General features: G+C 37.5%; 2 protein-coding genes across 2 annotated transcripts in view; one reads left to right on the forward strand and one right to left on the reverse strand.

The window, feature by feature from the left end:
• Positions 1-13,218, reverse strand: part of LOC118280010 (talin-1) — a 132,644-nt gene extending 119,426 nt beyond the window's left edge. The window contains exon 1 of the mRNA XM_050702782.1: positions 12,850-13,218. The gene's annotated coding sequence lies outside the window, so the exon portion shown is untranslated. The remainder of the gene's footprint in view (positions 1-12,849) is intronic.
• An 8,951-nt stretch (positions 13,219-22,169) lies between these two features.
• On the forward strand, positions 22,170-23,827 carry LOC118279941 (kallikrein-11-like). Its single transcript, XM_050702768.1, has 2 exons — positions 22,170-22,579; positions 23,267-23,827. Exons 1-2 carry the CDS (start codon positions 22,197-22,199, stop codon positions 23,808-23,810), a joined length of 927 nt encoding a protein of 308 aa, XP_050558725.1. The 5' UTR covers positions 22,170-22,196; the 3' UTR covers positions 23,811-23,827.
• Positions 23,828-25,394: the final 1,567 nt, after the last annotated feature.

The raw sequence follows: 25,394 nt of genomic DNA on the forward strand, positions 1-25,394 counted from the left end.
AGATGGAAATATAGTAATTTTATCGAGTGACATTCGTTCTTCAGTTGATATTAACCCAGAGAATGTCGACACTTAACTTTTGAGAGTATCGAACAGCTCAGAGTTTCTAATACCAGTTTGTTTCTCTGCCAAGTACGTTTCGATCTGCTTAAACGTTAAACAGACTCGTACTAAGCCCACAGTATTGTGATGTTTTATAAAACCCTTTAGCAATTGAAATCCTGTCAAATATATACATATACTCTATTGATTGATTCCTATTAGACATTCTTATTAGTACATCAATACCAGTACCAGTGGGGAGAAGGCTAGACCAGCCATTATAAACACTGTAAATAAGCATGATTGCATCTCCTGCACCTTATCGCCACCACCCACGCCGCCACGAGTATCTAATGACACATCATCAGCAGAATGCCAACTGCTACTAAACCACAAATACACATCACATCACATTACATCAACAGCCTATAAGTGGCCACTGCTGACCAAAGGTCTCTTCTCACACGAAGAAGATTTGATTGATCACCATGCTAAGAAACCACAATGGAAAATTCCATAATAAACTATTATAATAAATAAATAAATTTTAAGTGTGGGAGAGCCATGCTTCGGCACGAATGGGCCGGCTCGAATGGAGTGATACCACGGCCTCACAGAAAACCGACGTGAAACAACGCTTGCGTTGTGTTTCGTTGTATGAGTCCCCCCTTCCCAATCTTCCTAATCCCGGATTCCTTAAATGCATAACCCCCAAAAGGCCGGCAACGCACTTTTAACACTTCTTGTGTTTCAAGTGTCCATGGGCAGCGGCGATTGCTTACTATCAGGTGATACGTCTGCTTGTTCCATAAAACAAATTAATTCTAGTAAAATGGCAAGGATGTCCAGTCATTATCCCGTTAGGTAGGTGCTGAAAGAGGCCAGGGTTTTAGGTCAATGTCATTCAATAAACATTTAGCTAAAATACGACAGATGAGGAAAAAACATAGCCGTTTACGTGGAAACACGGACTGTTTTCAAAATAAGCATTATTTATTTATGAGTAATTTTAAAACTGTTCCGAAGTAGGGCATTACCAAAATAGATGGGAACTTCTTACTGTTCATATGTTTTTTCAATGTTTTAATAGGATCGGTATTTTTGGCAATAAAATTAAAGATCATGACTGTCCAGCTGTTCCCAAGATATAAATACTATGTAGTACTTTTTTATGGGAAAAGCCGGTAAATGAGCTGACGGATCAGCAGATGGTAAGCAATCGTCGTGTCCATGAAACATGAAACACTTTGGGCGTTACGAATTTGAGGATTTTTGGAGGATTAGGAGATTTGGAGGTTTTTTTTCTTTTTTTTTTTGGTACAGGTACAGGTTTTGTAGGTACAGGTAATTGAGCAACAATTATCCCTTGTTAGTCTGGCATAGCTTTGTTAAACGTACGTTGTAAGTTGGATTTGAGAACAAAACTCCTTTGCACAGTAGTAAGCAATGGAACCAAAAAAAGCCGGAAACCAAGGCTTCTCCTGCCTTGGGTAAGCCGAGAGAGAGTGTCAGACTCATACTGTCTAAAAACCAGTTCATTCCTACCTCTGCTTCGAGCTGGAGCCCCAGTTATTTTGGAAGCCTTGCTGTAGCATATAGCAATAGCCAATGCTCATAAAAAAACCCCAATGTCGTCACATTTCCAAACAGTTTTAGGTCTCATTTAGACAAGAACAGTGCTCATTTGTATACACAGCAACATTTATTTGTCGATGATAATGTAGTGTAAGGTCAGGTCATGATAAGACACCCTCGATGCACACACACACACACACAGACACACAATCAATTGTATGTTTGTCATGTAGGCGCTATATCGAGCGCGATAAAATGAAGTTCAATACTCAAGGATGCTATACGATGTTATATCATCTTATGTAAATACAAATGTGTATGATTGGAATTTGTGTTTGTAATGAGTAACTACTAGAGCAAGGTTTCGAGTGGTTGAATTCTGTATTAATTGGTAATCTTCGGAACTACAGGAATTGAATACCTAATGCTTTTTATGTTCGATAGTCCATTTATCGAGGAGGGTGATAAGCTATAAAACATCACGCTACGATCAGTAGGAACCGGGTGAAACCGCGCCAGAGTCCCTAATTTTGTAGATTATTGGAAAACCTTATTATAAGAATTAATTAGGGGGATTTTCCATTCTGAATTTTCCATCATCATCATCATAACATGCACATAAACCTCATCATGTTATTTTGAGATCGGTCGGATGGTTGCACCTTCTTGTGCAATTTTGAATGAGTCAAAAACTAACTTAATATAATAAATGTTTCTTTCTATGTATCGATAAAACAGAGAAGATTGGAGGGCACATTTCTTTGAGTAATAATGTCTTTGGTATTCTTACATACAAAGCTGCCGAATTAGAATTCGGATATCCAAAACAACAGTAAATACAAGTTGCAATTTCGATCACTAATCTGGAGTTAAAAAAAACATAACATAACACTATAAAACTAAAACAAAATATGAATAAAAATAACTACTGCAGCCATACTTCCCCGACATCATTGATAATTTCAATTTCAGCGCCAGCTTTTATTAGTCACTACCATTAAATATAAATATAGAGGCAGAGGAAGCAATGCTTAGTATCAGCAGCCATTGATTTCCTAGTACTATGACTCATGCCTACGGTGAATCAATGGCGAATTTGCTGTAAAACCCCCATGGATATCGCACTACTTTTTACTCACACATAAACTATTACGAAACGGACGGACATTCCGCTAAAGAGTGTCTGTACTTATTACTAAATAGCTTCTATCAGCTGCTTCGCCTACGTTCCCGTGAGATAAAAACTATCCCATCATCCAAGTCAGCTCATACCCTGTCTGTATACCAAATTTCATCAAAATCAGTAGTTTCAGCGTGATTGACAGACAAACATCCAAACAAACAAAGTGTAAATTATGGATAACTAGAGAATATTTATAAAATAGTATGGGGTGTCTAGGCAGTCACCATACCTAAAAATTCGTCATCATTATCTGGCCATGGCTTACCACAAACACCATTGATGTCATGGTACCGTTACGTTTGGCTATAATTACACACCATCATCGTCATCATCATGAGCTGTCATGGCAAATGAGTCATTAGAAAATGATTTTGAGACACGCGTGAGACTCTTAATTCGTGAGAATGATAAAAAGTCAATGTCAAAATCTTAGCCCATTATTAACAGGCACTTTTGGACGTTAAGCAAAATAAAAAGTGTCTGTCGGTCAGTCCTCTAGTTGCTCTATTTGCTCGTTCCAAAGTGTAGATTCCTACACCATTGACACTATCGCCTGACAATGCAGGTTCGAAACCTACCAACGGCAAGTATCAATGTGACTTTTCCGAGTTTTATGTACTTTCTAAGATTATTTAGACACCACTGACAAACTGTGAAGGAAAACATCGTGAGAAAACCTGGGATTTTACGTTTGAAATCACCAACCCGCATAGAACAAACGTGGCGATTAATGATGATTAATTAATCAAACATTATCCATATGAGAAGAGGCCTTTGGTCAACAATGACAACTTATAGGCTGTTGATGTGAGGGCAAGAGGAAACAGTTTTTTTAAAGAAATAAAAACCTAAAATCATTAGTATTCATTCTAAATACTGACAAGAGCTCGCATTTAAATCGAAGACAGGAAGGACCAGTGACCATTTACCGCTACACATCACCATACTACTCATAAATCAACAATTCAATGATACTTTTGTCCATATTTAGTCGCAAGAAACTTATCATCATTTAAATTAACCGAACAGAAACAATTCTAAACCTTATTCCTTAAACAATAAAATTGAATGTAGATTGACAGACAGTTAGTTTTATTAAAGAGTTCTTAACGTCATTGGAATAAGGTTTCAAATGACCTTGGTAGGTAATGAGTCATCGGTAGTAGTAATGGACTTAGATAAAAACAACAATAATTATGTTTTGATTCCAAACAGCTGTTTTGTATTGAGTTTAGAAGATAATTCGTTGGAGTAGTTGTTTAGGAATTCTTTTGTAGATAAAATGGGAGCCAAAATCTGGACCAGACTATGGTGTTTCTACCAAACACGGTGTCGCAGTGCGGTATTTGAAAATTGCACCATCGCCTGTGCCATCGCTTTTCTTTCTTTTTTAAAAGTTGTCCCACACTAGGATTTTCTCCTGTGTCGTGGGTGTGTTTACAAACATACAAGTTCACATACACATGACACCTAGATTCGAAACAACAATTTGTGGATCACACAAAGAGTCATTGCAGTCAATTCATTAGTGTTTCAGAAATCTATGTTTATTTTATTTCCTACTACACAGCATTGAGATATTTTGTTATAGTTATTAAGGCTGGAGAAGCAATTGGATGATTTGCCACCTTCAAAAAAGATGTGTAAAGATAGTAAGTACATAATTACAATGTTAAAACATTGAACCTTTCATTCTCGTTCATGGATATCTTCAATTATCTTAATAGTGAACTGCAGTTTACTGAGCAAACAACGTAAGAAAACACCGTGGATAAGCCAAAAAATTCCGACATGTCAATTATAATTAGAATTGGAATTTAGTCGGGTTTCCCAAACTGTATTTGTATTACGAGCAAAATGTACACATTTCAATACCGCTGATGCGGTATGCGGTAAAAAGAATTGTTGACTAAAGAAAATATCTCCGTATATACATATTTCAAAACCTAAAGAGTTTGTTTGAATGAGCTAACCTCCGGAACTACTGGTCCAAATTGGATAATTAATCTTGTGTTCGATAGCATATTTATCGAGGAAGGCTAAAACATCACGCTACGGTCAATAAGAGCTGAACAGTAGATGAAACCGCGGGAACAGCTTGTCTATTATATAAAAATAAGTCAGGTTTTCCTTCCTGACGCTATAACTCCAGAACGCACGAACCGATTTCCATGGTTTTGCGTTTGGTCTTTCGTTGGGAAGGTCTCCGTGAGGTTTATAGCAAAGAAAATTCAGCAAGAGAAAATCAGGAAAACAGGAACATCATTGAAAGCGAAACGGAGTTCGCAGAGTTTGCTAGTACATAATAAACAGATCCAATTTTCCCATAGTCATATCTCATGGTATAGAAAATATACAAATGGGTGTGCAAATCCTGAGTCATAACTAGCCAGGCCGCTATATCCATGAGTCCATCGCTGGACGCCTGCCAAAGGTTGGGGCCAACGTTTGATAAAAATCATTAGCTCATACTTACGTGACTGGCTACTTTTTCTACTCTTTTTAAGGTTAATGGAAATTAGGAATATGGAATAAAAATACGCTTCCTTGAGAGAAATTCTCACACAACGTCAACGCCTTTTTATCCCCGAAGCGGTAAGCAGAGGTGCACATTACCGTAATACAATGTACACTCAATTTTCATCATTCGTGTTATAAGTCCCATGTAATAGGGGGTGAGCCTATTGCCATATACTGGGCACAATTCCAGACTCCGTGCTACTACTGAGATTTTTATCGAATAATCGAAAACAGCCCAGCAATAATTTGAACCCGAAACCCCTTGTCCGGCAGTCGCACTTGCGACCATTCGACCAACGAGGCAGTCATTCTTTCATGAGAGAAATTCTTTAGTTCTGATTATAATTAACTGGTGTTTAAATATAGTTAAAATCTTGTTACAGTGTCTGACATATGGTGTCTGCGGCGTCCAGAGATTTAATCTAAACAATTATGTTAGTCTTTATTCATGTTACAAAGCCGGAATGTTCGTTTTATAACGTTTTCATCACTGATTTTTAATCATTTGTACAGGTACAAAGGTAGAAGATTTTAAAGTAATCGAAACGACACTCTGATTAGCCGGGTCGGATAAACCACCCAATCATAGCGCCGATCGCGCTTTCGTTTCGATTACTTTAAACGTAAAGCTAACTCATACTAAGGGTACAGAGATATTATAAGTTGTAATCAGATAATAAAAATGAAGCACCATATCCAAAAAAATACTTATTCAAATATAAAGCAAATTCATACTAAGGGTACAGATATTATAAGCTGAAATCAAGCTTTAAAGCCAAATAAAAATGGAGTACCACTTCCAAAAAATCATTCATTCGACGAGATCTCAAAGATAAATAAAATGAGTCATAGTTAACTTACTTCACAAGTACCGAACTAGTTAGCCAAACATAGCACAATACCTATAAATACAAATAGTTTTTAAATCTACAGACAAAATATTTACCAACACATAAATAGACAGTAGTAGGCAAGGTTAAGCTTAGTCCTAGACGTAATACTACGAGATAGCACGACCTTCAGCTTAGATTTATATCTAGACCGAGAAACCGACCGACTACATAGAAACTAGTATCGAAAGCCTCTCCGAGGTCTGAGAAGACTGTGGTGTAAGAAATACAGAGTCAAATTGAAAAAAGGATTAATATTTAGTATTTATAGTCAATACTGAGCTGCGGACTACCTAGCGGGTTACCGGAGCCCCGGTGTTGAACATAGGCCTCCCCCAATGTCTTCCAAATAGGTCGGTTGGAAGCTGTGAAAATGACCCTAAGCCGGTTTATATGATCCGGAGCTTCGGACTACCTAACAAGTTTACCGGGGCTCCGGCTCGAAAAGCAGGAGTAGGAACGGGGTGGTTTTAGTCAGTAAGAGTTTGACACTCCCTGTCGCCTCGCCCAAGGCGGGAGAAGGTTGGTTATTACCTCATCAAAAAAAAAGTTGTTATAACCAGTCAAAATATGCGGCCTACGATTAAGCACGTCTTCTTCCGATGTTCAGAAGTGAATAATAACGATAGAGTTAAATCTAGTACCAATATCACCCTATAACGAACCCCTTATAAAAGGCACATTGCTGTAAATTAGTTTACAAAGCAGTAGACAAGTTTAATTAGTCGGGCCGTTCCTGTAATTCAGCGTGACATCACCGTTCGATCCGGCGTGACGCTGACGTGACGGCGTCAGCTTATTCTTGACCCAATTGTTGGCACACGACAATTATTTCAGCTTGTTTTTATTCCACAAAAATTGTTACTTGGAAACTCTGATTTGTTTTGGAGCAATAGTTTTTGTTACTGCGGCCATTTTAATTATTTTTGTAGGTATTTCAGATAGACAACTCAATTTTTCCTTTCAAAATGGTCATCCGCACGTTTTCTAGTGCTTTAATTACACATTCCAGTGCTCAAACATGCATAAAATAACTTTAGACTTCATTCAGGAACTGTCGTAATCGATGTTTGTATTATAACTAACGTCAGGTAAAAAATAAATGCAATTTCAGTTTATATTTAAACTCGTACTGCGATAGAATCAGTTCAAAAAGAAGTTTTTGTCAATTCAGCCGGGTATGTCTTTTTGTATCGATCGACAGACATTTTTAATGTTTTGATAATAAAAATGTCAATGACTATTTTGAGCAACTCGATATTAGGTATCTTGTTTTTGTTAAATATTGAATTTTTGTGTTTATTTTATTGTATTTTCACTGTTACTTATGTTATATTTCGCTGTTTCTTTCTTTTATTTCTATTATTTTGTATTATAAAAGTATTTGCGTTTCATAATCTTTGTATTTGTCTGCGTGTCCACTGTCGAATAAATGCTTTTTTCTTTCTTGTTGATATTTACTTTGACGTTCAAAAATGCCTTTACTATTGGAAATAAATATTTTTGACTTTGACTTTTTATTAACTCCGGTGACTCCCCACGCATCTTATTTTTTTACATAGTTACAATATTCTTGCTATATTCGTACATAACCTCACACCTGTCTCCCTTGGAAGTCAGTAGAGCCAATGGAACGCCAATTGCTACGAATCTTACACACCTCTTTCGCTTCATCAACAGTCATCAGTCTTTTCATGCATGCTCGTCGGTTAAAGGTACTTTTAATTTGGCCCTTCTTTAATATATCGCCAATCTGGTCACTATATATCCGTCTAAGGCGCCCTCGATAGCACAAAAATATTAATGTAAAGCTTTATACTCCTTCCGCATAATCTTTAACATCAAAGGTTACAGCTTTCTCTTAATGAGTCCCTATATTTCCCAACAGTATCCGTGTGAAACGGTCCAGCTGTAGATTCGACGTCTCCAAACGATCCCAGCAGGTACATGTCGAAATCTGACTTCCTGCGTTATTTCTGGACGCCCTATTTATTTTACTACAATTGTGTTGCGACTCTACTTCGCCCGTAAGCTATAATATTGGTGGAAAGTTATATTAGTCACGTCCAGTAACAGAGTCAATTGAAAACGGGTGATTGGGAAATTATGATCAGTCACCATCTTGATTTTTTGGTCACTCAACAGCAATAAAATTTCCAAACTTGCAGCTAGTCACTGCGGGTATAGATAGCTGCTTCTTGAAATCCCCAAATCACCAGACAAGCGTGGGGATTATAATAAACCCTTTTTTTGAGACAGGAAAATCATCCAATAACTTTTTTTTTTTTGAGACAGGAAAGTTATCCAATGACTTCTTTTTTTTTTGTGACAGGAAAGTCATCCAATTCCTTTTATTTGAGATAGGAAAATCATCCAGTGACTTCTGGGGAAAATCATCCTATGTCTTCTCTCGTCTTGGGCGAGGCGAGAGGGAGTGTCAGACTCTTACTGACTAAAAACCACCCCGTTGCTAATCCTGCTTTTCGAGCCGGAGCCCAGTCCGCAGCTCAGGATTATAAAAAACCTGAGTTTATAAGAATAATGATGAATTTAAAATTCCTTTAACTTCAACAGTGAGTTTGCCCCAATGGTTGTTGGCGATCCAGTTTGTCCAAATGAGCGTAAAAACATTACAAACATTGAGATGACAATATCAGCGAGTCAACGAACTGTTATCAGTGGCATTTTTATCAGCAAACACAAATCTGTGCGGATAGAAGATAATTAAAAATAAACAGTTTCGTGTGTGGGTAGCGTTCCAATAAATTTGGTTACAGCGAATGTATGTAATCGCAAAGTGGACATGGACATTAGTATATTTTTGCAAAATTTTTGTTTTTTTTTTTTTTGGTTAGGCGTGTGGCCATTTTATTTGATTCAATGGGATCTGATGAAGGATGCTGATCGCTATAAGTCAGAGATTCATTGCGAATTGCTAGGAGATAACTTGCTGAATTTTTTTTTGGAAAATTGTCAATAATTGTAATGCAACTAAAATAAAATAAAAAACAGTTATGAATTAAAATAGTACTTAGGAATTTGGGACTAAACAGGTATTTCATTGTCCAAATTGTCTCGTTTTCAACAAAGCAAAAATTATATCAAGTAAGGAATAAAAGCCTAATATTCCAGACAATAATCAACCTCTGTTCCAAATTTCATCCCAATCCGTTCAGCAGTTTAGACGCGAAACGCGTAACAAACATACAAACTTACGCATTTATAATATTAGCAGCACAATAAACACCGGTTTCCTTACCAGTAAGGTGGCGTCAAGGCGTTACGCAACCAGTGTAGGTAGGTAGGTAGGTATGTAAACTATTATAAAATTAACTCCACAGGCCATTCTCGAGGGCGGCCGTGCTGGAAGCCTTACAAAGCCGACGACTCCTGTACTCAGCTATTTAGACGCCGACTTTTTTATAGACTTCCTTGTTTGGATTAGTTATGGTGTTTTGTTATTCTTATTTCTGCCAGATCCGGAACAACAGAGTAGTTTGAATAGCTCAGAGTAGGAAATGCCGTACCTCACCTCATCTACATTTTTTATATGACGTAGAGAGGAGTGGAAGGAGGGTAGGGAGGCCTTTGCCCTGCAGTGGGACGATCATGGCTGAAATCTAAATGTATAATTTTGACGTGTAAATGTGCTCTTTTGTAGTCTAGTTATTTACAAAAAATAACAAAAACATTGTTTCAATAATTTGTAGATCACACAAAGTTATACTCCGTGTCGGAAACCGAACCCGTTACACGTTGGGCGATAGCCCAGCCACCGTACCAACCGTGCAGTAAATTCCTCAAATATTTATACAAGGAACCCTTTTTTTAAAGGAGGAAAATCATCCAATTACTTCTCCCACCTTAGGCGAGGCGAGAAGGAGTATCAGACTCTTACTGACTAAAAACCACCCCGTTCCTACTCCTACCCTTCAAGCCGGAGCCGGTAAACCCGCTCGATAGTCCTCAGCTCCGGATGCAAAGAACTCTATACCGAGATTCTAATACTACTAATATATTATGTAGTACATAATGAATTACATACATAGACATACATACATATTAATTACATTAGACAATGATTACACTATACATATTTGCATTAATGTAAGGATGCGGAACGCGCAGCATTTTATCGGCATGTCCATTAGCTCTATGACAAAATCTTAGCGCCCACGGTATCTAACTTGCTATGCGAAGTACAACCTTATTGCTATGGTGATAAAGATGTCAATGTGGGGAAGATAGATAGAGCATACGAAATGCAACCTTATTACTGTAAATTAAGAGTTGAAAATTGCGTTGGATTTGAGTAGTTATGTACTTTTAGATTATATACTATAGTTTTGTATTTAGTTATATGTTGTCAATGTTATGTTATGTTTTTGGATAATTTCTTTGTTTATTATAGTTAGTGTGAATTTCTATTGTAAGCAGCTGTGACTCTTGTATTCAACTAGTTATGCAATTTAATACCATAATCGAAACAATGAAACAAAATAAAAAGATATTAGTAAGAAATCTATACTGAAGAGTTTGTTTGTTTAAATATAATTTTAAGTAGACTCCATGCTACTACTGAGATTTTTCTAAAAACCGAAATAAGCTTAGTAATACTTTGCCCGAGTACGAAGTCGCATTTTGGATCACTCGACCTACGAGGTAGTCTTGAAAATAAAATATGTAAATAGGTATGTATGTATGTATGTACTATCAAACAAACAGACAACATAATATACCTAAATATTAATCAGTTGTATTGTAATTTAAACAATACCTACCTAGTTATATCCAATTAATTTCTACCGACCACTAATTAATAACTTTAATAATCCATAGTAACCAATTTACCTATTAAAATAATACATTTTATTTAATGAGGAAACAATTACAATGTTATGACAAAGTCAATTACCGATTTATTTGTATTGCATCAAAAAAATATACTAAAAACCACCCTGTTCCTACTCCTGCTTTTCGAGCTAGAGCCCCGGTAACCCGCTAGGCAGACTGCAGCTCTGGATCTAGTTATACCTACATAACTACTTAATTAAAAGGTCCAAATTAATTTAAATAAATATTTTTGTGTTGGATAAACCCATTTATTGATGATATATGCTATAAAACATCACAATGTGATCAATGTGAGCCGAGCAATGTGTGAAATGGTATGGAAGTAGCTAGTATAATATAAAATCTATATATAAAACTCTTTTGTTACTGAATGATTGACTGATAGACAATGTACATCCAAGATTACTGTACCTAGGAAGCTTGGCATGTATGTTGCTCGAGGACTGAGTAGAACACTAAGATAGGATTTTCCTAAATTCCCAAAGAATTGGGAAAATCGGGCATCACCTAATTATGTGTATGAAGTCACTAGCAAAAACCAGAATATTTATATTTTTTTCATCTATGTGAGCAATAAAATAATGAAATAGTTTTTACTAAGTGTGTACAATTGAGTTATTTATTATATTCTAGTATTTATTTATTTAGTAGGTATTGTAGTAATATTTGCGAAGCTATGTTTACCTCATAGCAAATATGTGACACATTGAATGGAATAATGTTATTGTAATTTGTAACTGAATCAAAATAATTTATAGTAATATTGTCTCAATATTGTTATTTATTAGTCATCACTATGAGAGCATTAGGATTAATCATGTTTATTCATTAAATTAATCATGTTTCATTGAAGTTCTATTACAGTATTTTAGAACAAAACAAGTTTTCATTGCTAGGTTAGGTCTTACGACAAATCTAGATTTCGGAAATACAAATGTGAGCTACATAAAAACAACTGACACTCAATTGTTTTAAAATAAACATGTAATCAGCGATAACATCTGAAAATGCTAGGACATACAATATAGATTCTAGGCATTAGGTCATCTACATTCTAAGCTAGTCGATCACGATTTTGGCTCAATATCATCGTCTGATGTAGCATTGAAGTTATTCAAATGTTGTGTTCAAAGGTAAACGAGTCGAGACGAACGTTTAACGTAGTAACATCCACCAAAAACAAAGTATTCTTTTAGTAAATCTATTTAAAAAATCTGATGTCACTCGCGCTCATGTAGGCGCCTCAAGCAAGGCCGACAGAACTAGCGTAAACTATCAACACCATTCACAATTCAATTGATGTTTAACAATAGTCCCAAATCAAGTAAGCGTCCTATTAGAATTTTACAAGGCTTCCTCCCGAAAAAACGCCTAATAATCAATTTTTAAACTGAAAACTACACGTAACTCTATGTCAACAAAACCTAGCAGCGGTAATTCCAACATGAAAACAAGCAATCACCATTAGTTTTCAGCACGTAATAGACGCTATGCTTCATAGAGAATGAGAATAACGAAGAAATTAGGTTACACAGAGCTTCCGATCGATATATTTATACGAAATCCTGAAAGCTCAAGTCAAGATGGCGGGAATATAACCCCGCCGAATTGAAAACGACGCGACCACTAGGAAGTGCATCGATAATGACACGACCCAAATTCGGTCGGGTTATACGTCTGATCGGACAGATGTAAGAATTCTTGTTTCCTACGGGTTTTCTGTAAAGTCGGCAGAGTTGCGATTACCGTATATGAAAATTTGGCATGATATATAACTATTCTTACCGTTTCCGTTCTCCATTAGCGCTTAAAACAACACAAAACACTATTTTTTTTACACAAGCACTCACACGCCCATACGGTATGTAACAACATCACGAGTACTACTGCGCCATCTGGTGCGTTCTTGATCTAATGCAGCAATTACACCTGTGGCTACGTTCACTGCGGTGTTAATTTAATTTCGTCAGTGTAATTAGCGCTGTTCACTTAAAATTATGACAAATTTTCAATAAAACAACTATATTTGAGGATGAAAGTGTACAAAGCACTCACATTAAAGGTGTATTTATGTCACGATAGAGTGTAAATGCGGAATGAATTCATGTAACGCGCGCAGTATTGATTTTTTCACGCAGCTGATTCAGTAGCTGGCGGACGTAATGGGACGTCCGATTTCGCGCAATCGAGAACAAAGTTTGACTCATCGTTATTTTTGTTCAATTTTACGAAGTTCTGACTGATATGTTATTGTTAAATAATGTTGCATTCAGTTAGAAAATGTACGGTGAGCGGATGCCTAAATATGGTCAGTGGTCTGCTACTTAGGTTGATGTGAATTTCATCTGAGGAATTCATTGAATCAAGGTCGGCGTAGGCTTGCTCGACTTGTAAGGAAAGCTGCCTAATCAATCGATTTATCTTGTACTCTGCCAGTAACTTCCGCTGTGTCGGTGATGTACTTATTAAGAGCACATTCTTAGCTCGCTACTAGCGAAGTTATTTGCTCGTTCATAATTAATTGAGTAGCTTATTCAAATAAACTGTTATTTTACTTAAAGTACGTACAACTTTATTTAGTTATTGGATTGGATTTATTAAAGTGTGTATGTATGCCTCTATATGGTGGTAGCGTAGTGATAGATTTGAAGAATATAGGTACCCAGAGAATGCTTGAAGAAGAATCTTCGTGGAAGGAAAACCGATGTTGTATTTAGATTTTTATTTGTGTATTAATGTTCGGCGATTATTTTAATAAAAATATGTTTTATTTTAATGTTTATAAACTACATGCATAACATCCCAATAAGAATTGCGTCAACTGCCTCATATTAGCGATAAGTAGGTAGGCAGTATAGCTATGTTTGAGTTATAAAAAAACAATTATTATCAATTTATTACATGCTGACTCTACACGTGTACCGTATATAACAATTTTTCAATCATTAGTTCGCGTGTTTTCAGCTGCGGTTTCACAGTGAATCAATACCCACAGGCATTTCCGTACATTTCGTTGCGGAGAGTGAGAACAGCGCCATCTGTGGTCGAGTAGAGGAACTAAATGAAATGGAATGTTTCGATTTTAATCTAAAACAACAATTTTTAGACATTTATTATATTATTTTTTCTTAGTGTACAAATTATATTAAGTAGGTACTAGCTCTGATATAAAATTATAAAAATTTAGGGCCCAACGTTAATTTGGTATATCTACAAAATATTAAATAATAAATAAATGTAATGTAATGTATGTACCTAATATAAATAATGTAATACTAACTTCTGTCAGCGGTTTCGCCTGCGGTCCCGTCATCAGCCTGTTAGGACAAACAAACAAACAGAGGTATTTTTTTCGGTAATTACTTAAGATCTTTTTTTTTAATTTTCCACCTATTGTGATTACTTATTTGCTTATTTATAAAAAAGACTATTACGACTACTAATCGAGTTTTCTTTAACTCCGTTTTATCTAAGTATTGTTATCTTATATAACAAAACAAAAAAATACGTGTCTAATTTTTCCATTACGTAACTTTTAAAAAACGTTGCCCCACATTTGTATTTTCTCTTGTGTAGTGTAGAGTTAAGGTACAAACATTTAATTTCACATACACATGACACCCAGACCTGGAACAACAATTTGTGGATCACACAAAGAGTTGTTCCGTGCGGTAATCGAACCCGCGACACGTTGCACAGCAGCCAGTTGCCCAGCCACCGCGCCAACTGTGCACCAACTGGTAACTGACGGACTAAATAGATTGTTAATGTTCACACCCCGTCAACTACCCTATTATTATAATTACTCAAACACTTGAGTGGTAAGTTGGCAACATCACGGGCCGCCCGGCAGTTCAACTTTTAACTTAATTGTAACATCTTTTCATTACACGATAAGATTTAACGCGAGTACCGTCAGATAATAAGATCGTTGTGTAATATTATGTATTAGTTTTTTTTATTTTGCAAGTTCTCCTTCTCAGGGTTGATCAAAATAGGCATCACATCCCACAACCTGCAGGGAAAAGGATGATTGTAACCCCCTACTTTTAGTTTCTAATTTATATAAAATGTTATAAAAAGCAAAAAAATAAATAAATGACTGATACCCTAGTTTTTTTCTCTTCCGTGCTGATGACCTATTTAAAATAAAATATTGGGTAGTTTCCTTAGTGAAATATAAATTATTTTGATTTGTTAATACACTAAAATATAAAAAAATAATCACACTTTCATTCATAGATGATTTCATTGATGATCTACGTAAATCTGATTTTTTTATAGCTAATTTTCGAATAAATACAAAATTCATAACAAAAAAATACTGAATTAATAAAAAAAAATTTTGAATTTCGAAAATGTATTAAAATTGACTAGTAGGATACTAGCCTATTAAGTAAACTATATTAAAATAACAAAATCTATTATATAAAAATAAGTCGGGTTTTCCTTCCTGACGCTATAACTCCAGAACGCACGAACTGATTTCCATGGTTTTGCATTCGTTGGAAAGGTCTCGGGCTCCGTGAGGTTTATAGCAAAGAAAATTCAGGAAAAAAGACATGGTGGCGAAACGGAGTTCGCCAGGTTTGCTAGTCTTAATATAAAAATGACTCCAAATATAATGGAAACCACACCAACTTGCGTTGCCAACAGTACACAGAGTTAGTGTAACTACTTACTATCCACCCTACAATAAAAATATTCATATCTCTCCCTGCCCCTTTCTAACACACGCCAAATTACATAGGAGTAAAAGAGAGGTGTATAGGGGTGATTTATCATAAAAATCCGCAAGGGAGCGTTTGAGATATCTATCTCTATTAGTGTTGCCGAGGGTAGTTTGCAAATGTTCGTTGTTTTTCTTATTTTTTCTTGTTTAGTGGGATGGAAGAGGGTAGTTCGATGTTTTTCGGTCGTTAAACTATTCGCACTTGTATTAGGGGTGCAGTACCTACATGTATACAGTATGGAGATCACTCATATGATTTAAATGAAACTACAAGTAGTACTCGTCTACAGAAGTATACAACTAAATATTTCAACGAAAACCGAAAATAAAAAAATTAAAACAAAATAAATGATGAAATTAATCGCGAATTAAATTCTGTGTGAACAGCTCCATGTACCTTGACCACAGAAGAGCTGTAATGTTGTAGGTTGTCTAGGAATGTTACGGACATGCGGCGCGGCTATTATAATGCCGTATTTATTTATAAAGAGTTTTCAAATTAGCTTATACTTTTTGGCTTACTTTACTAGCCCATATTTTGTATACTGCCTATTATACTGGGCTAGATATAGCCTACTATACTGGGCCTATTTCGCTCATTCTTCGTATATCGTCAGCCAAAATGACAACAAATAGCGTGTGAAAAACGTGTAGAGGGTTCGATTCCCGCACGGAGCAATGTGTGATCCACAAATTGTTGTTTCGGGTCTGGGTGTCATGTGTAAGTGAACTTGTATGTCTGTAAACGCACACACGTCACAGGAGAAAATCCTAGTGAGGGAGTTAACTCGTCGTAACCCGCCTTTTTGATCCCTTCTGATGATATAGCAGCTAAGGCCTTAGGCACCTCAACATTTACTCAATTTACAATTGCATTGTATAATGACATTAGATATTCAGTCTAATCGCGATCACCAGCTAAATAACATCCTGTATTGACTAATTAACATAATTAAATTGTAATTAATAAATAAATATTTTTTTAATCAAAACCCCGACCGCCGAAACATAACTGGGGCAACGTTTTTTTTAAATATATGGTTTAAAAAAATTAAGCCATAAAAGTTTTCCCTATATCGTATATCTGGACTTGTGGATCACACAAAGACTCGTCTCGTGCAGAAATCGAACCCGCGTAATATCGCGCGGTAGCCGGTTGCCGGTTGCCGGTTGTGGGTAATCAATCAAGGACAAGAATACAAAAAAAAACAACAAGAATTTTCCAATTTTAGAGCTTGTGTGTCTTCAATTTATTGTTCAAATATAAAAATTATCTACCACGGATTTAATGGGAGATAGTGTTGTGTTTGAAGATTACAAGTTCGTCTGGTAGATTACCAGAGCAACGCAACGTCACGCCTTTTATCCCCGAAGGGGTAGGCAGAGGTGCTCATTGCGACACGTAATGCCGCTATAGGTACAATATACTTACATCCACTTCACACCATTTGTGTTATAAGTCCCATGTAATAGGGGGCCTATTGCCATATACTGGACACAATTCCAGACTCCGTGCTACTACTGAGAAATTTTCGAATAACCGAAAAAAGCCCAGTAATATTTTCCTTGACCCGGGAATCGAACCTGAGACCCCTTGTCCGGCAGTCGCACTTGCGACCACTCGACCAACGAGGCAGTCTAATGAAAATAAATGTAGGAATAAAATGAACATTAAAATGAAATGTAGGAATATTATTATTGTTTATGTGTTACCGAATCAGGCAGTCGACTGTGGACTCTTAATATTGTGAAGTAATCGAGTTTGGTAACTAAACTGCTCAGCTTAAGCGACTTTAATGGGATAGGAATAAGGAATGGGGATTTAACATTAGGACATATCTTTTTGATTTTCGATATAATTTTTTTAGTGTTTCAGTTAATCATAATTGGCTTAGCAATTTAGCATAAAATTGTAACAAACACACAAATCAACTTACTTTCGAATTCAAATTTGAGTTAATTTCAAAGTCAAAGTCAAAGCATTTATTTCAATTAATCCTAAATTAGACACTTTTGAAACGTCAAATTGAATTGTCTGTCAGTCTGTCTGTCAGTGAAACTAGGTGGTCGTCAAATTAGGTAAGTATATAAGTACTAGCAACTCCCACGCGGTTTCACCCGCTCTGCTCAGCTCGCTTTGTTCGATTGTATCTTTACTTAGAAGCTACAATTTGCTCTCTCATAAGAATACTCTGCGACAAACTTACTTTAATTTGCAAGAAAGATGGCTTAGGACGAGTTTGCTTTACGTTTTTTTTTTAATGGGACAAACCCGCCACAACCTCCCATACCACTTCAACTCCTGTGCACCAGGATCTACAGTAGATACAAACATGAAAACACCGGAACATAGAAGTCTTGGATCCCGCAACAAAATTAATCAGAAGATATTATTAGAGGAAAAGAAAATTAAGAAAAATAAATGCTTTACGTTTAACGAGATCGAAACAAAACCGCATTCGGCACTCTGATTGGACTTACGTAAAGCAAATTCGTACTAAGAGTACAGATTAAAACCTCCCGCCGCTACGCCGAACACATATCGTACCACAGCGGCATTAAACAATATTTTTTATCGCAAATCGATAGATGTCACCCCAATCGGCATGTCCAATTGCTCTCCCAATCAAAACATGTGAAAATAAATCAGATATAATCACAGACAGGACGACACGAGTCGCGAGGGTTGTGTATTTGTAATTTAGTGCAGGCTGCAGCATCCCCGCCGTAAGATCGCATCCCGATACGACGCCCCGTCGAGATCGTCTCGTCGCAAACTAGATGAAGAAGATATTGATATTTAATGTAAATTGATCTTTGGTATCGATACTGATTGCATCTAGTACTACATTTATTGCGTAGCTACGTATTTATTGAACAAAAACATGTTTGTTACATTTTTTTTAAGGAATAAGCTGGTAAATGTGCAGACTGATCACCTGACGGTAAGCAATCGCCGCCGCCCATCGACACATAAAACATCAAAGGCGTTAGAAGTGCGTTGCTGGCCTTTGTGTTAAGGGTTGTTGGGCAATCGGGTCTTGGAAAGATTGGGCCTCCGGTAACCACTTACACAACGCAAGCGATGTTTCACGTCGGTTTTCTGTGAGGCCGTCGTATCACTCCGGTCGGGCTAGACCCGCAGTGCCGAAGCATGTAGGTAGTTATGTAATATAGAAGAATACTTAGTTACACATATTTTGTAAACGAAACATAATATACTATAAACATAATTATATACATAAAGGAAAAACTCATTTATTTTTATTTCCCGCGGTCTCACTCACTCTGTTCGACTCCTACGAACGCGCTAACTTCCGGAACTGTCCGATTTGATTTTTTTTTTTGGTTTGGATAATCAATTTATCGAGGAAGGTTACAGCTACGCTATGAGCAATAGGAGCCGAGCAGAGGGGATGAAACCGCCAACCAGTACTATCTATACTTAATATTATAAAGCTGAAGACTTTTTGTTTGTTTGAACGCGCTAATCTCCGGAACTACTAGTCCGATTTAAATATTTCTTTTTGTGTTGGATAACTCATTTATCGAGGAAGGTTATAGGCTATAAAACATCACGATACGATCAAAAGGAACCGAGCAAAACTGGTGAAACCGCGCGTAAATAGCTAGTAAAATCTATTTAATACTATAAAGCTGAAGAGTTTGTTTGAACGCGCTAATCTCAGGAACTACTGGTTTGATTTGAATAATTATTTTTGTGTTGGATAGCGCATTTATCAAGGAAGGTTATAGGCTATAAATCATCACGCCACGATCAATAGGAACCGAGCAGTGCGGGTGAAACCGCGCGGAAGTAGCTAGTTTATTATACTTAGTGATACTGTAAAAAATATTTAACTTTACCAATTTACCGGTAATTTAACTAACATAAACACAACAAATCAACTTACACGACTAACAGTTTACCTAATTGAGCTGACTACCGTGAAACTAATCCCTGCTAATCCGGCGGTGTTTGCCCACAAGTGGCCGCGTGTGCCCGGTCCACTCGCGGGCACATTGAGGGCACGGTGAGGGCAGTGAGGGCAGTGAGGGCAGACTCACAAATATTGACGAGGACACACTTAGCGTGCATTAGCTTATTGTCGGAGGGTTCATGGATGCTGGATGTGGCAGTCTTACTAATATTATAAATTAGAAAGTTTATGTGTATATGTTACTCAAACAATTCACGGCTCAATTTGGAACTTCTCTTGCCTTGGACGAGGCGAGAGAGAGTGTCAGACTCATACTGACTAAAAAACACCCCGTTTCTACTGCTGCTTTTCGAGCAGGAGCCTCGGTAACCTGCTAGATAGTTCGCAGTTCATGGTCTGGACACTGGATTAACACAAAGCCTTATCATCCCACGGAAAAGCGGGCGAAACTGCTGGCAGAAGTAACATAAGGTAATATTTAGAGTACTGACGTTAATTTTTCAATTGATTCTAAAAAAATGATTCGCTCGGTTTTCGTTATTTCTAAGTCTATCCGGCCAAATGTATAACATACCATTTTACTACCTTCCCAACAAACATTTAAGACGTCGAGTAGACGTTTTGGTAACAACTTAATGTTATTTAGTCTAGTCGTATAAACGTCATAAGGACGTTTACTCGACGGCATTTGGGCCCATTTTATATAACTTAAGGCGCTAAGAGTTTCGTATAACAGTAATATAAAACACCTAATTAGTCGCATAGTAGTCATATACGCGTCGGCGATTTGACTAGATGTCGTGTAGTGGTAGCTGGTGCGACGTGTATTCGACTTAATGTCACAAATATGATTTTTATATGATGTAATCGGTATGTAATGGTCGTTTAAAGATTATATTAAGAACGAATATTATAAAATATTATTTTAATGGAGTAGTGTTTTTGACAGCGGTATTTATTTTGTTTTTTTTTTCTTGTTATTTGAGGTGATAAAACCATTCCATCAGTTGTAAACCATTGGGCAATCAAGTTTACTGATTAATGTGAAGTTAGTTTTTAACAAATTTTTAATGCGCCTTCAAAATTTTAATGTTATCACATATTTTTATGAATAATTTACTATGTGACTGCGTTATATGACAACTATATAACTTCCCGACCAATAAGCTGCGAGTTCATTGTAAATAAATAATATAAATTTGATTTAAAAATGGTGGAAGTTGTATACAAGGTGATTATAAACCTTTAACATGACTATTAATTATATAGCAGTCGTATTATCATGTTTGTGATACTTTAGGACGTGTAGAGGTCGTTCTTAAGACTAATATTCGACTTATATGTAATGGTTACTAATACTACGTTTAAACAACAATTGTCCGTATAGCAGTCGTGTAAAAGGTAATTATATGACAAAATTGTCAGTATTACGACGTTTATACTACGAAAACGTTTACACGACGAAACAGTTGTGTATGTAAGTTATAAAGATGTCGTCGTAGACACTATTATACGATGATTGTATAAAAAAGTCGTAATAACGTCTATATGACATTATAATACGACCAAAAATGTATATGACTATTCGGTCAGATAAGGTACCAGTACACGACGAAGAGTTATAAAAACTACTGTAAAATAACTTTAATACGACTCAAAGTTATATAAATGTTTGATTATATGACAAAAATGTTTGCTGGGTTATTTCTTCTGGGTATTTCCCTCCTAAAGCAATTAATTCTAAAAGAATAAACATACTATTCAGAGCCCCATCTAGTAAAGTATCGATACATCTTGGAACCCTCTCCCCACGCGTGAGAGCTTAGCGTATTTGTACAGATTTGCACCGCGACGCCGCGCCACGCCACGCCGGGCGGGACGGGGCGGGGCGGGGCGGCTCACTCGACTAAATTAAGTGATATACTTTATACAATTGAATCCGCCAGCCCTTCACTCAGTCATAAATATGAATTATGAAGCTTAACGCCGTGGTTTCATCTGTTATACTTGTTTCACTTTAGCTAATGCAGAGGGCATAGGTATTAGCTTAAGTGTTGTGTTTATATCCGAGTAGTATTTAGTTTATCTCGGAAAATTAGGAAATTGGTTCCGATTGTCATATAAACGTTTAGGATAATTAATTTGCCTGGGACTAGTTAAGAAGCCAGCTTTATAAGTCTACTAGCTTGTCCCAGTGATCCCGTTGGATAAAAAGCCTGATAACCCTATATGTTATTCAAGACCCCAATCTACCTTGTTCAAAATTTCATCGCGATCCCTTCAGCACTTTTGAATAACGACGAGATTGAATAGAATAACAAAAAAACTCACAACCTTTTGCCCAATTCATCACTTCCAAAGAAAAGTTCCAATACATTGACCATAAATAAACAGCAAATACAAAGCATAGACCAGAATCCAAACGCCAAAACTGACACAAATCAGCCGTTCCAGCTCAAATGGCAACAAGTACATTATCCAGCAACCATTCGGCGCAGCAGACAGACAGACACCCTCACTCCAAGCCGCTGAAGATGAAGGCAGCATGCATCGTCCTCACAGTGCTGATTCTCATGGCAATCATGGCGGTCTGCGTCATGGTCAAATTCGCCACCGACATCACGGTAGAAGAGAGGAAGAGGGAGTTCTCTCAAGGAGGCTCCATCCACCAGTATGCGAAGTCCATGGGCGTGATCTCCCTCCATGAGAACTCCACGATGCACCACGCTGCGAGGTTCCCCTACGTGGCAGCCATCACGAGGAACACCTCCACGCTGTGGTCGTTCGCTTGCTTCGCCAGTGTGGTGCTCATCAAGTGGGTCGTCACTTCTGCGCACTGCAGGTGAACACGGTGATAATGTTATTAAAGCAGGAGTGGGTTAGCCTTGATAGTTAGTGGTTACATTAATTATTATGTTATCGGCTCACGTAACTGTTTGACGAGGAACTCGACTAGTTTCGACTACCGTCGCCATGTCGTGTGTCGCGAAATGTTGCTCATGAATATGAGATTCTAGCATGGGTTGAAACTAGTCGAGTTCCTCGTCAAACAGTCACAGAAACAGTTACGAGAGTAAGCCGATAATATAATAATTAATTTAGTCTCACGAAATTTATAATAAAATTAATGGTTAGACTGGAAAGACGTCGTCGTATCATTAAAGCCCTATAAAATACTTAACTTACTCAAAAAGTCTACGATTTCTAACAAATTTAGAGCCATTATTTATAAGTTTATTGTAGTAAACTACAATAAACTTGGCTCTACATCTTGATTACTGTTGATGAAGCGAAAGAGGTATGTAAGATTCGTAGCAATTGACGTTCCATTGTCTCTGCTTACACCCATGGGAGACAGGCGTGAGGTTATGTATGTATATAGTTTATTACATTGCTATACAACCACGTTCTACTATCATCGCCATTTTACATGGTATACTACTTAATGAAGAATGTACTCTTCGCTACTACTAATGCTTAAGTCCACCATCTAACCCTCAATTTATTTCAATCTTCCACCTTATTCCAGACGGCCCAGCACCACGCACCGAGTGCTCCTCTTCTACGACTTCGCCCGCAACTACACCCACACGTACCCCATCCTCTTCTGGAGACTCCACGAGAAATTCAACACCAGCAACCCGACCCCGCTGTACGACATCGCCGTCGCCAAGCTGAACGTCGAGTTCCGCCCCTTCATCATCAAGCCCGCAGTCATCGACGACAGACAGGCCTTCGCCATGGAATCCAGCATCTGGAAGACTGTCTCCACCATGGACAAGAAGCTGTTCCTCACGAACGACTTCGACAAATACACCTTCAACATTGCTGATCCGAAGAAATGCCTTGAAGGTTACGGAGTGGATGTTGATGATAGTATGATATGTGTGGATATGTCTGAGCATGAGGACTGCTTTATACACGAGTTTGGACCTTTGTACTTTGGGGATAAGGTCGTGGGTATCCTGGCGGTGAAGCCGCGCGACTGCGACATGAAGCTCTCCATCTTCACCAACGTGTCGTACTACACCAACTGGATCCTCCACGCGACACACATCAGCTTCTACGGATGATAGCTTTTGATCTCTTATCCTGTTGTTTTTTTTTTACATTTAATGGGTCGACGTTTGGCCGCTATCTCACCTGATGGTAAGTGATGATGCGGCCTACGGTGGAGCACGTCTGCCCATAAGCAACCTATTCACTCGGGCTTTGAAGACACCCAGGTTATACCCATCAGGAAGCACAGACTCCGGCAAGGATTTCCACTCCCTAGCAGTTCGCACAAGGAAGCTTGAAGCGAAACGCTTCGTGTTTAATTCAGTAGAGCGATATTGCAACGTCACGCCTTTTATCCCCGAAGGGGTAGGCAGAGGTGTACATAACGGCACGTATTGCTGCTATACAAAGTACTAAGTACACCCACTTTCCACCATTTGTGTTATAAGTCCCATGTAATAGGGGGTGAGGCTATTGCCATACACTGGGCACAATTTCAGACTCCGTGCTACTACTGAGAAATTTTCTAAAAATCGAAATAAGCTTAGTAATACTTTTGCCCGACCCGAGAATTGAACCCGAGAACCCTTGTCCGGCAGTCGCACTTGCGACTACTTGACCAACAACACAGTCTTAATTACCTACATTTAAGTCGGCAGTAAGCAAATAGCTCTTTCTCCTACCATAATTTCACTAAACAGTAAAATAAATCTTCCAAAATATTTCGATTATCCCTCTCTCTCACTTTCTGAATCCAATGGGACGGCAGACCGACACGATCGAAGAGACGTAGAACCAATGGATTTACGTGCTTTCCGAGGCACAGGGGTAAAACACCGCCGAACTTCCTGACTCCGGGCTTAGGCCGCGTTTCCATTGACGCGAAACGGGGTGGAGAGGAGCGGTGAAGAGCGGTGTAAAGTGGTCAGTGTTTAATGGTCATTTACTCAGAAAATGACATTATCACTTTTTGGCTGGCGTGGGAATCGAATCCGCGACACGTTGCACAGCAGCCGGTCACCCAACCACTGCGCCAAATTTAACAGTACCTAGGGTAGAAAGGTAGATGCTTTCAGAAACGTTTTCCCTCGGTTGTTTAGGCCAACTTAAGGACCGCTTGCACATTGACTGGATAGCCGCTACGTACCGATTTTTTTATTAAGAACTTGCTATCCCGGCTTTTCCCGGTTTTTCTGCTTTTTTCTTGAATTATTCCTGATTTATTATATTACTATAAACGTCACGGAGCCCGAGACCTTTCCAACGAATGCAAAACTGTGGAAATCGGTTCGTGCGTTCTGGAGTTATAGCGTCAGGAAGGAAAACCCGACTTATTTTTATTATTATAGACTAAATCGTGGGTTAAGAACTAGAGTAGCGTAAGGGCAAAATGACAACTTCTCAGGAGAGCCGAAAAACAACTCAAATTTACCTACCGTCAACTTGTAGGTCTTTTATGGCAAAATCTATAGTATCTGTATATCTGATTTTTACTTAAAATAAAGCTTTATTTATTGGCTACAGAATACTGTAAATTTATGGCAAAAAAACGGTTAAATTTAAAAAATATATATATATTTTTCTAAAACTGGTTGACATACGTCATAATAACGGATTGCATTACTTTAATTATTTAGTGCCATAGTAGCGTAACCCAC

The sequence above is a fragment of the Spodoptera frugiperda genome, chromosome 22 (genome assembly GCF_023101765.2).
Source record: "Spodoptera frugiperda isolate SF20-4 chromosome 22, AGI-APGP_CSIRO_Sfru_2.0, whole genome shotgun sequence".
Classification (NCBI taxonomy): Eukaryota; Metazoa; Arthropoda; class Insecta; order Lepidoptera; family Noctuidae; genus Spodoptera; species Spodoptera frugiperda.

Excerpts from the sequence above, each read along its gene's own strand:
- LOC118279941 (XM_050702768.1), top strand. The coding sequence starts at position 22,197 with ATGGCAACAAGTACATTATCCAGCAACCATTCGGCGCAGCAGACAGAC. Across the intron at positions 22,580-23,266 it reads GTCACTTCTGCGCACTGCAG|ACGGCCCAGCACCACGCACC; the intron begins GTGAACACGGTG and ends ACCTTATTCCAG.